This window comes from Anopheles merus, chromosome 2L (genome assembly GCF_017562075.2).
Source record: "Anopheles merus strain MAF chromosome 2L, AmerM5.1, whole genome shotgun sequence".
In the NCBI taxonomy this organism is placed as follows: domain Eukaryota; kingdom Metazoa; phylum Arthropoda; class Insecta; order Diptera; family Culicidae; genus Anopheles; species Anopheles merus.
This window is the reverse complement of record NC_054083.1, coordinates 6,205,768-6,221,910: the sequence shown is the minus strand read 5'-3', so window position 1 is coordinate 6,221,910 and position 16,143 is coordinate 6,205,768. Positions and strand designations below refer to the sequence as shown.

General features: G+C 38.8%; 1 protein-coding gene across 5 annotated transcripts in view; it reads left to right on the top strand.

The window, feature by feature from the left end:
* Positions 1-16,143, top strand: part of LOC121591480 — a 58,715-nt gene that overhangs the window by 34,426 nt on the left and 8,146 nt on the right. For 4 of the 5 annotated variants that reach the window (XM_041912018.1, XM_041912016.1, XM_041912019.1 and 1 more), the window contains 2 exons: positions 11,787-11,934; positions 14,090-14,228. The exons of the other annotated variant lie outside the window; for it this stretch is intronic. In XM_041912018.1, coding sequence (XP_041767952.1) covers positions 11,787-11,934; positions 14,090-14,228 — 287 coding nt within the window. The remainder of the gene's footprint in view (positions 1-11,786; positions 11,935-14,089; positions 14,229-16,143) is intronic. 5 annotated transcript variants of the gene reach the window in all.

The following is a 16,143-nucleotide window of genomic DNA, read 5'->3' as shown; positions in this document are numbered from 1 at the left end:
CATATTACACAGGCACCATGTCAAAGAATAAGCAATCAAAATATGGATTTTTTCCATCCATAGATGACTAAAACATATTTCAATATTTTCATATGATCTAGAATATTGGAATAGCTTACTCATTACACGTAGGACTAATGGAGCCGCCTAGTGTTTCATAGCAAGTGATTTCTTCTATACGTATCTTGTTTCATGGAATTCTCACATGTGATATTTTTTTAATCACAACGAACGGCATATTTCTATTGATTTCCGTAGTGTCTAGTATGAAAGCTGTTCAATAGACTAAAAAAAAGCAGTACAGTACCATCGTTATAAAAGTGTAAATGTATTAATCTTTAAATTACAGGTAGTCCCCGAGATACGAACGGTACCTCTTATACGCGGTTTATTAATTTGACAGTTCTTTAAGCAAATTGTACTGATTTGACACATCAATTCTAAAATGCCAAATAATTTACCTCCTGATCGAATGTTAAAAACCATTTTAAAAGTTTAAAAACTTCTAAAATCAGTCAAAATCATATCAAATTATTGATTATGTGACTACACCCCCTTCTAGCAAAATTACACGAAAATTAGTGGTAATTAGGATGAAAATCATGAGAATCGACTTACCAGGAAATTTGAGATACGCGGTATTTTCCTGCGGTTTTCGGTCCCCAATAACCGTGTATCGCGGGGACCGCCTGTACTCATCTTATTACTATAATGTTAGGGATGTTAAAGAAATAATGCCAAATTTCGATAACCATTTAAGAGAGAACTAGTGCTTGATAATTAAAGTGGTCGTATCATATCTTTGTTTCTTAAATTCATCACTAGAGCCGCAAGGCGTTTAAGCCGAAATTAGCAATAGTTCACTCTGCAAACATGTTAAAAGCAATACTATTTATTGCAATGTTTCAAAATCCTTCAAAACGTAAAATAAAATATAATCATTTCATTTAATACTATTGCAAAATATTAGCAGTTGGAAAAATATCGGTAGTGCCAATGGTATAATACACGTCTCCATGTGTTAGATCACTGCAAAAACTATTATCTTTCTACACCAGTTTTTTTTTTGTTTCCTTTTGTCACGCTATCGAACAAAAACAAACATTAAAATCACACCGAAAACATTCTTTATTTGTCCGAGAAAATGCTTGCATTTGAATTGTACTCCAAAAACATAGAAAACCTCACGTTTAATACAATCCCATTTGATTTTCAATGACACGGACAGCATCTTTAAAGCAATCTTTTATACCTCCAAACCAATAGATAGCACAAGTGATCCAAATACGTTCAGCACAGCATCGACTCGAAAATCTACCCTATACTCCCTCTTTTTTTTCATTGCTGAATAACTCTAAATCCAAATACCTTGGTTCTATATCAATGCATACCTTCAACAGTACGACATCTATCAGGTGCATCAAGAGCATCATTTGGAAGCTTACACCTCACAGCAGCATTTCTTACCGCTTCAGCAATACAAATCGTTTCAAATGAACTTGTTTTTTTCTAACCCATAGCACGTTCTACGAACAAATTCACTTATCGAGCTTTCACGCTCACGTAATGTCACTACTAATGTATATCGATCACTTTGCTTGTGATTGTCAATGTTTCCAGAACGTTTTATTTAGTCCACATAATGTCTTCAACTATGCAACGCTATTCGGAAAACATTTACAGTTTGCAAACAACTTGCACATAGTGAATTGACTTTAACTTGACCCTTTACAAGGTCAAATCAATTTTAAATAACGTGTATGAGCAATTTTACACGTCTGTCACATTGGTTTAGTTTCTTATTGTCCCATGTTGGATCGTATTGCCTTTGAAGTGCTATTAATAACAATATTATGGATCATTTTTGGTCAATGCATTTGAACATACCGACTATTATCATAAAATCCATTGATGGTAGAAATGTCAACCTCTACATTCCACATTCGCTCCGTCGATTAAACTTCTGACGATTGAAAAGCTATCCCGTTAATTAATCTAACAAGCTTGGCTTTCGTCACCCAAACGACACTATTTGCCAATTGGTCGCGCTCAAATGGGTGTTGCAAAAGCATGCCGCTTTCCAGCTGTGCAGCCAACGTCACTCAACTATTGCAATCTATCTCCTCACAAGATCGCTCTCGCCTGTTTGCTTTTCTCCGCTTATCACGCAACCCAACGCTGTCGCATTCCGGAACTTCCCATTTATAGCATGTCCGTGCTCCGGCCTGGATACACGGGCAGCTTCATGACGTCCCATGCGCGGTCGCCACAATTCAGCTCCATCCAACCGATCGGCTAACCTACCAACCAACCAACCTAACCAACCATCTGCTTTGCAATGCCATCAAACCAACTGAACCCGACGTCCGGATGGGAAGTAAATTAAATTAAGCGCCCGTAAAATATGCTTCTTTAATGATGTCAACCATTATCACGCGTTGTGGTGGTGCGTGTGCTTTAGGTTGCTATACGTTTGCAGCAGATGAGCATGTATGTAGCAGACCAGCGCGGTAGAACGGAGCAACCAAGACAGCTGGCCGCTGCAAAGGAACGGTAGAGAAGCATGTGTCGTAAAAATATTAATATTATTAATAAATTATTGGAACATTAATGGGACCGCAGGCGCCTTTCCTAGCATGATAGAATGTTGAGAAACAGGAAAAAGCATACTGCACTCGAGTTTCCAAAATAAACTTTAAATCTATGTACCCAGCAGCCAATACATTAATCGTTAGACCTTCTGGCCAGACTCGCGTTACCCCTGTAAGCTTCGCCCTTTCTTACCCAAATCTATTTTCTCTGCTTTTATATGCTTTGCGCGCGCCTCTTCCGACTTCATGTCCCGCCACTACGCCACTAATACCATATTTGGTCTCGTGCATACGGTGTCATAGCTGTGAACGTAATAAATATTTATTAAACGCTCTATGATATTTTGCAAGCGTGGCAGCTTTCCGTAGATATTTACCCCTCTGCACTGCAATAGCACTGCGAAGTCAAAGCAGAGCAGCGCAAACCACCAAACGTGTCATGCGGTTGTGGGCTGTGAAAGAATGTCGGACAGAGATTTTCTCGTAAAATCGTTGACATAATGTCGTACAAATCCGCCCTTCCAGCCGACCCCACGCAGCCGATGCGTAGTGATGCTCCGTAGCAATGTGGCGTGCCACTAACTGACACTTTCTCACTAGATGTCCGACTAAATGATTAATGATCGCAGATCATCCAGATCGACCCCAGATTCATCCTCAGCAGGCGAAGTCAAAGGACAAAAACCGCTCCCGGTCCATGTTTGTTTTGAGAGCGGTTTTTTCCACTACAAACCATATCGTTTTGCGAATGCTGACTCATTCGAGCGAAAATTATCGACGGTCGGCTGTTTTACGAGTAGGCGTGAAAGAAAGTGACAACATATCATGCATATATTTAAATTTATATTATAGCACTAGCAATCATGGAATGCAGAGTACAGTTTTCCTTTTTTGCAATTCACTTTTACATTAAGGGTATTGAGGCACCACTGAATGGTAGCCAACATAATCAAAAGGATTTTTATGTATACCATTTCCTTCCCCTACAATTATTATGAAACCCTATTCCTAACTCACTGTCTGCCATGAGTTACCTTTACTCGGTAGGCCTGTGATAGAACAAATATTGTCGTTCTAAGTATGCCCGAGAAAAATCTTCTTTTTCTGAAAATATAGCCATTGTTATGTATCGCATACTTATTTTATTATTATTATTTATTTATTTAATATTCAACGGGCCGTATGGCCTAATTAAGATGTAACAGTTCAATTAAAAAAAAATACATAGCAAAAACAAGATTTGCATCGCAATTCACTGCTGCCACGGCAAAAGCCGGAGACGTTCCTTGAAGCACTGATTTGAGATGTCGAAGTCGAAGCAATCCGAGACAGTGTTGAAGACAGCCGTCATGCGGAACATAGGGTCAGACCGACCAGCACTGGAACGGGGTTGAGCGAGCCGTTTCTCTAGACCTAAGTGTTCGGGATGGTGCATAGATATCGACTCGATGCAACAAAGGCGATGAGTCGATAGAGCCATTTAGCAATCCAGCGATGGAAGAGCACTGTGCATTGCGTCTTCTAACCGAAAGAGGTTCAAGGCCTAGAAGACGGCACCGATAGCAACGTCCGTCTCACCGATAATTCAACAGATATTTACATCTTTGAGCTTTTTTTACTGTACAATACGTTATTTAAAAAAACATAAGAATGATTTTTTATCAAAATCATTTAAAATATATAGAATTGATGTTTTGAAATCGAGACTAATTAATTAAAAATTATTTCATTTTTTGGATCTTACTCTACTCTCAAAAGTAATAAATAATCATATTATTTACTTTGAAGATTAATTATTCTGATATCAACAGCTTATTTATGTTCCACCGAGATTGCTCCGTGTTAGATCGCTACTTAAAATCAATCAAAACACTTTATTTGTAAGTTTGCTCATAGCTCTTACGGCAGTAAACAAAACATAACTCTAAAAAAAAGCAATCATACTCGTATTAAAAACAGATTGTCAATTATGTGTATTCAAATACTCCTCTTGCACCATAGTTATTTTGTGCAGTGCAATATGTAGTGCTGTGTCAACTTTTTTTTTCATAGTATTTTTTGTAGACATCGTCCAATAATAGAATTCATTCAAATTTTTGTTTACGTTCTGACCGCAGGACTCTTTGAATGTGCAGTAGGTGCGCATCAACCACTGTTGAAATCGAAATTTTCAATGGAAAACAGTGTGATTGGTATGCTTTAATTTAGTCTTATTTTTATTTCGGTGCTACCTTTGTTATTCTCAAAATTCAACAACACCTCCTGTGACAGTAATATTACCATTACTTACATCAATCAGTCGCAGCGATAAAGGAATAATGTTACTTTTGCGCACTGAACTGTGATCATGAACATGTAAGTGCGAATTTCAATAATCATTGACCGTCCATTGCGTTGCGTTGATGTGAAGGATTATTTTTGATCGCTAAATAAATATACCAAGACATATCTACAAGGTTCAGGCAATCAAATTGTAATCCATCTTTATTCTATGTTAATAAACGCGCCGACCGCAATACCAGCCAAGAATGCTATTGAATTAAACTTAAAATAAATACACAAATTGCTATTTATTTTTCAGCTTCATCAAGTTCAAGGTTCACCTGATGTTTTCTGTTTCCTGACGTAATAAAACAACATTGCATTACTTCACAAGCAATACGTTTGAATCGTGTTTGTATATCTACCAGATTTTTATTCAAACCACACCGTACAAAACCAGTTAATGCATGTACTTTGCAATTTTCTTCATATTTCTATATCTAAATACAAACGTTGATTGGATTTCTGACGATCTTCCATCGTGTATCGCTAAACCACCGATGCCTTGCTTTCAATCGGAGTGGTGCTTTTCATGCCAACCTATCTGCCCCGTTTGAAATTCTCAATCGCCTAGCTGCAGTTGGCAATTGGCTCAACTCCCTAAGCTCATAAATATTATGATAAGGCAAATGAAATATTACCTAGTCACTGCGCCAACGCCGTCAATGTGGCACATCGCGAACCGCATTTCACGGCCTTTTCTATTTGAATAGAGCCATCGTTCGTCACAAGCTAGCTCCCACACTACAAAACTCTATCCTAAGCACTGTTACATCTTCTACGACAAACTCTCATAAGAGCTAGTTCTGACACTGGTGCACAAATCGCTGCTATATACGCTTACAAACCATACGCACAGCAAAGGATTGAAGTGTTTCATTCATCCCGGCTTTGGCATTGGTAGGTTAACGACTTTTCTCGTCCCCAATCGGCCTCGAGCATACATTCTTGTAACGGTAAAGTGATATTTATTGGAATGAACACCCCGACGCGAAAAGCTCGCCGCTAACGGGGTGGAATGTAATGTAATGTGCGAAAAATCCTGAGCCAATATTTTCACCTCAGCTCACCCGGAAAGGGCTTCTTGCTACATGACGCTGTTTGTTTACATGACGAGGTGGGAAAACTCTCTCAGCGAAGGTGTGCTGTGTAAGCAAAGGGTTTTTTTTCGCACGGCTACAAGTTGATGAAAGATTTGTGAAAAATGGTGCGAAGAAAAGCAATCAGTAAACATCGGACCGTACAAAACCCACGAAAACTCAAATCAAAAACGGAGAAAAATCACGCCCCTATGTCTCGCAGACGGCAACATCATCCACGCTCACGGCGCCCGGCTTGACGTACGGGGTGGGAGTTATATATCCCAGCCAAAACTCGGCGGAAACAAAAAATCAACTTTCCCTTGAGCGCCACCATGCGGGCAATACACCTTTCTGCTAGAGCCGTGCGTCCACTTGTGTATGAAGGAACATTTAACCACTTTCACGCTTCAGGTCACGCTCGAAGAAATCTATTCAACGGCTCATTGCGCACCCGAATGTATGCGCGTTCGTGCTTACTGTTGAAACATGCAACTGTAAACCGAAGTGTGAGTGCAGTTTCCTTGGATGTAAAATCTATTTTTCACTCAATTTATAACTTTTTAATGATTTTACCTTCCTTGGGTCTGTTGTGTGGTTGTTAATTAATTTGAGAAACATCGTACATTTTGGTGTATATGTTTTTGAATAGATACAAATTTCAAAACGTATTTTACGTATTTTAAATTGCCCGTCCAACTCACATTAAAACATTTATCAATTTAAACTATCAATTTTAACTACACTTCTAGTTAACGCGCTCTATTTTGAACACCATATTTCACCACAATTAACAGCTTAATAGGCAAGGTTAGCTTGGTTAGCTGATTTTTAAAATAAATTTTGTTAACCAACTAAACTAACTTATTCTGTTTTTTTTTATAAACAATGTATCAAGTTCTGGTTTGATAAACAATTCCATTTCCCATTTCAAGCCATCTTGTAAAATGCAAAAGAACGTTTTGATGAGGTTGGGTCTAATTATTCCATAGCTTTCCTTGCCAAATTTTAACATGCCTGTACCTTAACTGTGGTTGCCAATTACTTCTTCCTCAATAAACGCATGGCATCTTCTATACCAACGCATTTTTGTGACTAATAGCGATGTTTTACGCAAGGCAGCTGCGTCATGCTGCTGACAAAGAGCTTGAAATGTATTAACAAATTACTCTCCGTACTTTCCAAATGCAAAGTTAATTATTTTCATGAAAGCCTATATTTTCATTGTTTTTTTTATTATTTTACTTGTCAAGATTCGACCAAGAGGCTATTTAACTATCCTGTTGTACAATGTTAAACAATCTTAACGTAGAGCGCACCAAATACACTCAAACTCACTACATCATTTTCCCTTTTTCCCAGTATTGGTGATCACACAAAATCAGCTTTTCGGCATCTGCTTCAAACTGATTGCGAGTCCCCATCGCCGGGCAGTTGAAACAGTCGAATCAAGTCGTAAAATTAACTTCAATGTCGCTAGGTGGTCATTCGCTCGTCAGTTTGAGGATGCATCCCGCTGAGCAAAGCATTCAATATCCGCTGGAAAGGGGGGGGGGGGCGTTTCGTAAATTGAAATAAATTAAGCTGTTGAACAAATTTTCTATCCAAATAAATGGCTTATCGATCACGGAAACTTTGTAATGCCACCCTCAAGAAGTCGTGTAATAAAAACGCCTTTCAAAGTACATCAATTGATTCACTTTTTGTTTGAAAGAGTACATGATTGAGACGAACAAACAGTAAAGCAACCATCATATTTTTGTTTTACATTTAATCACTTTGTTGTAACAACATCAGTCAGTGAGATTCAAAATCCTTTTTGTGCTGAAATGAATTTGAACTCTCGAAGTACAACTGGTCGTCTGTACTGTATTCATGTATTGGATCATTCTTTCTTCAATGTATACCTGCTGTGTTCGTGGAATGGTGTAACAACTAAACGTTATGTTACAAAACACGCCTTGGATAAATAATGCATTCGACGCAAAAGCGTGGACAGAGCAAAAAATATTTGTTTGTTTGTGCCACTCGACCTTGTGCGAGGTTAATTCGTGAACCTTCGGATGGTATCCCTAAAACACCATGCAATAAGCTAACTAACCATTCAGCAACACAAAAAATATATAACTTCAGCATCCTGCCGCTTTTAAGGGAAACGAAATTGATGGCTATTTTTCCACCTACTGACTTAGAAACCACTTTCGTCACAACGTGACGGAAAGAGCAGCAAACTTCATTTGCCACTTATTAGCTAGTCGCTGTCGTTCGGTCAGCAGTAGTACGTCTCGCAATATATGAAGAGAAAATGAAAAAAGCTGGTCCGCGATACGGAGACTAAGCATTGGCGGCATCTAAGTTGTAGCTTGCTCTCTTGGCATTTGCCTTTGCGTCGTCAGTTCGCTCCAAGTTTAACGATGCAGGAAGTGTTGAGTTCGTGTAGCGATAAACAAATTACGACAATCACTTTGTCCTTTGCTGACTCTCCTCAACACCGATAGTGTGTATTCCTGAGCATCAGCGTTGAAATATGTTTTCCAAGTTCTTGCGCCTTCGGGAACTCAGCTGTTCTCCCGTTTGGTTTAACTTTTGCCCACAAAAACTGTTATCGTTGGATTGCTGCTGCATCTTTCTAGCTTTGCTTGGGGATACTATCTTCTGTACAAAAGCTTCACGCTTGCGCTTAAGAATATGTGTACATCAACTAGCTGCTCTTGATGGTAAACCATGAAAATTGAAAACATTTTCTAAATGTTGCTGCTGTTAGTGAGCTGCCGCCCGACTCGGGTGAAGTGATGCTTGCAAGATACACGAAACATATGGGAGGAAACGGATGATCTATGTTTGAACTATCTCAAATACTTAAAGCGGTTTATCTGCGGAGCTCTTGTGGCCATACTATAATACACCTAGCGAAAGTGTGCGCCAGTCTTCTTTCTCGCTTCATTACATCCAACAACTCTCTGGGTCGGCTTTTATTAATGGTCTCTCATAATTTTTAGCACTCATCTCAAAGCACAAACCACTCCATTTATAACTCTGACGAACAAGATAGACATGTACACTTGCACACAAAGCCACCGTATGGGGTATGGGCATCTCAAAAGAAGATTTGTACATACTCCCTCCCTCCTTATAGCACCGTCTTTGTGCACCGTACGCACGTGTGACACTGAACCATAGCAAAATTCTTGAAAATACACATGCAATATAAGTGGAATATTAGATACATATATATTTGAATACTATATACTATATACTAGATACAATTTAATTGAATTTAGTTAATTATCTTTGAATGCTCGTTATTATTCCTGCATAGTCTTGATCTTTATTTTAAACAAAAAATTGCAGGGTACGATTCATTTATTCATTTGTTATTCATTTAGTCAGTACAGTGAGGATTTGAAGCTCTTAATACATGTATGCGTCAAAGCAGTTACATTAAATCTTGACGTCATTTGCCAATTCTCTTGAAACTGCTCTCTGAAATCAGTCGAAAAGTTTCACGGACATTTCAATCATACCAAAGCAATATTCGTTCCAGTTTCGTCTCATTCGCAGTTGCTGCTTGCAAGGACTTTTTTCATTAACCACACACCTGTACCAGTAGTGGCAGAAGCACCGCAGAATATTCGTCAAACTTTTACGACCAGAAGTGGTAATTGAAACAGATAGCGTTCGTGAGCTTTATTTGCTCAATTGAAAATTTTCATTTTAGTATTATTGATTCATTCCCTGTTTCATTCAGTTATTCTTTTCGGCAATTTTTGTTAGGGCGAGGTTTACGACGAAAAAGTGTTATGTATGTCTCAAATAACAACATTCTTGTCGCATATTTTAGTCAATTAGCTAGCTGCATTTATCTTTGGCGGTGGTAATTACATAAAATTTATCTTTAACCAATGATGCATTGTGATTTAACGTACTTTCAGAAAACTACCTTACCGTGTAGCGGTGCAAAAATTAAGAAGCTTATTCTGACACCTACGGCACCGTTGGTCGCTGATAGAACAGCCAAACGAGTCTTAATGGCATCTTCTGTATCTGCTCGTGTTGAAGTAACTTGTATAAATCTTCAACGCTGACATTTGCCACATACCATTAGCTGTAATTTATGTACATTTGTAATTACATCCTGGTCGTTGCAGGATGAACTTCTACACTGTTCGGTTAGCTTGACCATGAAAAATATCCGCTATATGGCGATTATTCTACAAAGCACGTCGTACTACTCATGGTCACTTGGAGAAATTCTAGGTAGATAGAAAAGATGAAACGATTTCCTGTCGGATAGAACAATAATTTAGAATTTCATTCCGAATTACCGTTGAGATATGTAAAGCTAACGTGCAACGCAAACGTGCGATCTAGCTTTACAATCGATTGAAAGATTAATTTTATTCAAATCATCATAAACCATCAACAAAATCATCTTCATCTTTGCCTCACCTTTTAAACTCCATGTATGCTCATACATGCCGGGGAAAACAGAAGAAATCAATTTCAACGACCTCTTAGCGGCCCCTTTGGCACCTCAACGCACCTGTCAAACGAACTCAATTTAAGACTTTGTTTACTTTCGAAACTCGCCGTGTTTACCTTTGCATTGAAGCAATAATTTCCATTAACGAGCAAGATTAAATCAAGTGAGCAGCCTCCAAACAACACTCCATGCCAAAAGTGATTTTGAGTGAGCGGATCAATGATGAAAGACAAACTCGGATTAGACGTTGCACACAGAAGCACAGTAAAATGATAATGCGTTGAAGTGTTTACCTAGCAAAGATAGTTGAGCTATTTTCGCATGCAAACTAAACGTGACTCTAAGAACAGCTATGGTGATTAAGTGGACCTTAACCTTCCTATTAGACAATGTAATAGTCTAAACATGTTTAAGTGATTATTTGATACCTGCTCAGCACATTTCCTACTACAGCGCACGTTTCCTCGAGCTGCTCCTGAACTTTGCATGAGGAACGTTTTTTTTAATTTATTCTATTACTTGAATTTCTTGAATAACTCATCATCTGTTCCATTAAGCACAAATAACACCACATCGAAGTCTTTTTGTAGACTTCTCATTCAAACTTAACGGTTCTATCAATTGAAAATTGTACTACAACGATCGAACAGCCTTTAAAGGCAGACTGACTCCATGCGATGTTCAAGAATTCCAGTTGGTGACATCTTGTGTGAATATTTATAGGTCAATTTGTATAAATTAGCAATAAAAATCCAGACTAGAAATTGATCCACTCGAATTACGGACCTCACCGTTGCCGGGTTCAACAACAAATAGTACAACTGGTTTGCTTTTTCTGGGGAATTTCATGCTTAGAATCGTTAAGACAGTATTATCTCTTTAGTTATGACCTGAATCCTGCTGTCCTGCTCCTGCTCTATATACAAATATTTCATTGTGTGGAAAATAATCAATGTTCAGAATACATTGATACAGAACATATCGGATTTGAATTACTTTACTAAAGAACGATTGGCACAGTGAGCTTTGTTAATATTTAGTAAATCATGTATTGGTATTGAATAATTCGATTGGTTAAGTGTTGAACATAAAGATTGCTTGATTCCATTCATTTATTCTACTTAAAATAGCACTAAATGGCACTTCAATGTTCTTAGGAAACCACTAAACCACTAAGCGAAACACAAACTCTCCTCACTAGGTCGTAATTTGTTACTATTGAGGATTTCCTCAAAGTTGACCCTACACATCACATGAACCGTCCGTATCTAACCTTCGTCACTTTTCCCGTTTCTCTACCTTTTTTTACAGACCGTTTCGGTGACAGTTTCGGTACTAACGCTAACGTTTATTTCGATCGATCGATGGTATGCGATATGTTTTCCCCTTCGCTACAAGCCTAGACCCGAACGTGCCTGGCGCTCAATTGCCCTCATTTGGCTCATTGGCTTCCTGTCGGGTAAGTTGTCAGGCCCACTAAAACTCATCCTAACTCGTCCGTTACTCGTCAACAGTGTTGCCCATCACAGTTCATCATATCGTATCATCAGATTTCCTGCGGTGTATATCAATTGACATATCAAAATATTTATGATTAATTATCATCTCGTTTACACGTCGATTTTTTGTGTTCCTCTTGCTTTTTGACAGTTTAGCAGTAAAATTAATAAGTCGACTATTTGTTGGTTTCACACAAAAAAGACACATTTATAAGTTTTTTTTTGTGTAAAAAATCAATTTTTCTACCAACGATAGCTCGATTTCACAGAAGTATAGAAACAGTTATGAAATAGCCTGCTCTTCATTAAAGGGTGCCACCAAAATAGCACTCGACGTTACGAAAACTCAACCGAGGTTTCTATGGAGGGTCAAACAAAAACGTTTGATACAATAAGAAAAAAAACTCAGCCCTTGCAAATGGCTCGAAATGAAATATTTTGCAGTTACGTCAACCATTTAAACATCGTGCGGTTCTTGAACCACACGAAGCAACTGCTGAAATGTGCATGAAGCAGCTACAAAAGGAAGCAAAATTAACATTCCAATTTTAACGAAACCTCCCATTGCTCCTACGCGTTCCCTCATCTAATATGATGATGCCTTTAATCTAATACACCATCTGCTGCACAATGGTGGGTAGCGAGTTTGAGCAAAGCTCGATTTTAAGTACCACTCCTTGCAGGCTGTAGTATGTAGTCTCTTGTACTAACCTCAACCGCAAATATACAGCCGCCGTGATGATTTTACCCTAGATCATTCGATTTTATAACTCTGTTATCACGCTGAAATACCGTTGAAGACCTACAAATAATGGTTGTCGGTTGCCGGAATGGTTGATGCGACAAATTTAATCAATTGATTTATGTTAACTAAGACATTTTGTTCGTAATAACCTAAATAGTATACAGGAAAGTGGTCTAATGTTTGTAAAATTCCAGATAACTGTGAAAGTAATGTATAGGAAAAGAATCCTCTAGATAAGGGAAAAAGGAAATACAGGAGACCCTCGACATACGACTCATGCGAGTTACGACGATTCACAGTTACGACGATTTGGATTTTGTCAGTTTATAAGTGTCAGTTGGCTGAAATTCAGTATTATTATTTTAATTTTCCGCCGTTACATGCTATGTACCAAGGTCACTACACAAATTTATAAAGTTCAAATTTGAATATTTATGTCGTTTTAACAATTTTTGCAGTAAAATAATATTATACTTTCACGGTGTACAAGTTGTTGACTCTTTAACTTCGGCTCTTCTTCTATTTGGCCTAACGTCCTACGTGGCCATGCCGGCCTGTACACAGTCAGTCCTTGCTACGGAGTGACGGACCATTCTCGGATTATACCCACAACGGGCATATTATTAAGTCATGCGTGTTGACAACTGTACCAAGGGACCACCTCTAACTTCCGTTATAAACTATGTTCAGGTTGTCCCCGAGTCGACCAAGAAGAAATCGCGTAACTCAAAATTCCGCAAAAGTCAAATCATACGGTTACCAGCCAAAATGTTTTGCATTTAATGGGTGGTTTTGACCACTAAATTAATTATTTGAATGAATATTTCAATTTTGAACCATTTTACAAGATTTGTAACATTCGATCAAAAGAGATATTGTTTTACATTTGATTATTGATGTGTCAAATCAGAACAATTTGCCTAAGGAATGGTCAAAGTATGAAAACTCCGTATCCCCGAATCCGCATATAAGAGGATATAAGCGTATCTCGGGGACCATCGTATAGACAGATATTTGACAATTTGACAAAATGGAAACAATTTATTTTAGGAATCAATTCCTGACTTTCTTTGTATGTAATTATATTCCTTTTTTGGTGGCCCTCTTACATGAGTTTGAATAAATCGTTATTTAATTTCAAATGTACGATTTTACCAACATACTGTAAAATACTTGAAAACGAGAACGAAATGTTGAGCTTCGATTTCAATGCAGCTCTTTACAAGGACGTTGGCGATGCTTATGCATTAAGGATTATTTTTTATTTTGTCATATTAAAGCACATTCTAAGCAATTTTTATTAAAAATACTCTCTACTCTTTCACCATCCCTGGTTGCTGGCTGCATTGCTCATGATGATTCCTGCGCAGATCTCCCCGAATTCCTGGTCCTGACAACGAGACGCAAGAAGCTACGATTTGACATCAAACTTTTCACCCAATGTGTTGCAACGTGGGACAACGAAACGGAGAAAACTTTCTACATCGTCAAGTTTGTGCTACTGTACACGTGAGTACGAGCTCTGTTACTAAAGTTGGCACATCATAAGCTTTGGTTCCATCTACCAGATCTTTTCTCCTCATTTTACGCCTTTGTCTTTTAATGCTCTTACCTTAGTGGAATTTACTTGTGCTACAAAAATTAGTTTAAACCCAACCTTAATTTAAAAAAACTTTTCCACGCAGTCGCTAATGCTAGATCCATGTTTTAAGTTATATACAATATGTTACATAAATGTGTCAAGAGTCACGTTTTTTACCTTTTTTTGTTATTTCCTTTCTTACTTACACTTACTTGTTAATGATATTGAGTGTCAGATAAGTTTGCATTATCATGCGTGTCATTATCACCATACTCTCCTTCCTATATACTCTCAAATGACACAATCACTGCAAAGGACATTTCAGCCCAACTCACCTGTACATCAACATTGAACATGGTTTATTTTTACACGATGACAGATAAAACAACATCTACTCATGTGACTTTTTGTATTTTTCTACGCAAGGGAAACGAACAGCCCAAAATCACGGCTTAACGTGCAAACACAAAGTTCTACCATTCATTGAACAACCCGTAATCAAACAGCAGTCAACTTTGATATCGCTTGATCACAATTGCGTGAAGCATTCTTCCACCCCCTATCCCCTCCCACACACGCACACGCACACGTATATCGCTCTTATACTGTGTGTTTTAGTAATGTGACTTGTGTAATATTTATCGTTCATATTTGTTACACACACTTTGCGCCAACTATCGAATACCAATCGATGGGCTTTCGCATGTGATATAACAAATCGAAAGCAATCTTACGATCTCGCCCTTCTACTCCCGCCCACACAAGAGCAGGGAGGGTGTGTGTGTGTGTGGGTCCTTTTCTGAGGTTTGGAACGAATCACTATAATCAGCTTAGAGGCCGGCTTCCGAGCACATAGCCCATGCTTGTTCCCATCTGTTTCAGCCTGCTCGACTATGGCACATGACATTAGGTTCCGTCCCTTGCCAGAAGGCTCGATTTGTGTGACGGTATGAAAGATATCTTTTTCACATTCGATCCAGTACAACCGGCACCTTGTCGCTTCCGGCACTGAAGCGTAGGGAGTGCAAAGGAGCAGACGCAGTTTGACTTTTGTTTGGCAAAAAGTGTCCTACTGGGAAACAGCTCCTTCATCATCGAACGGGGTGGGAGTACAGGGTAATCCTCACAGCGCGGGTAGAGTGAATTAAAGACGATTCGGAAGTGGTGGTCGCTTACCGGAAAACGATAAGACACTGCACTGCCCGGGAGCATTACAAAGAGAGAGAGAGAGAGAGAGAGAGAGAGAGAGAGAGAGAGAGAGAGAGAGAGAGCAAGAAGGACGAAGGGACAGGCGGAGGGCAATTCGGGCAACATACGGCCACGCAATGCGAATAAGATTTTACCAAATGATAAGCCGGTTCTCTCTCGTTCACTGACATTAACGCCATGACATACCCATCCCTCCGGCCCTAAACCGTAGACTGCGGTGACTTCCCGTACACAAAAACGACTATTTCTCACGCATATACAACCCGAACGCCGCTCTCCCACGCACCCCCGTTACTATCGCCCATTCAATGATTACAACAAATCTCAGCTATTCCACATTCCACCAACAAAACTGTTCAAAGCGCTGTGCATTGTTTCTGTACACCACAGTGCAGGGAGGTGGTTATTGGATGGGAATATTCCCGCCACTTGAGAATTCTATTGACATTCTTCACAGCGTACGCGGAATATAAGCGTTCGTTAAAGTGCGATCGGTGCGATGCTGCTGGTATGTCGTTCTCCAAAAATTCGAAACCATCGTCAACAATTCTTAACCACGAGCCTGATAATCCATAGTTACACATTTGCTAAGAAAACCCGGTCCCATTGCTCCAAATGGCCTCGGTAGAATTT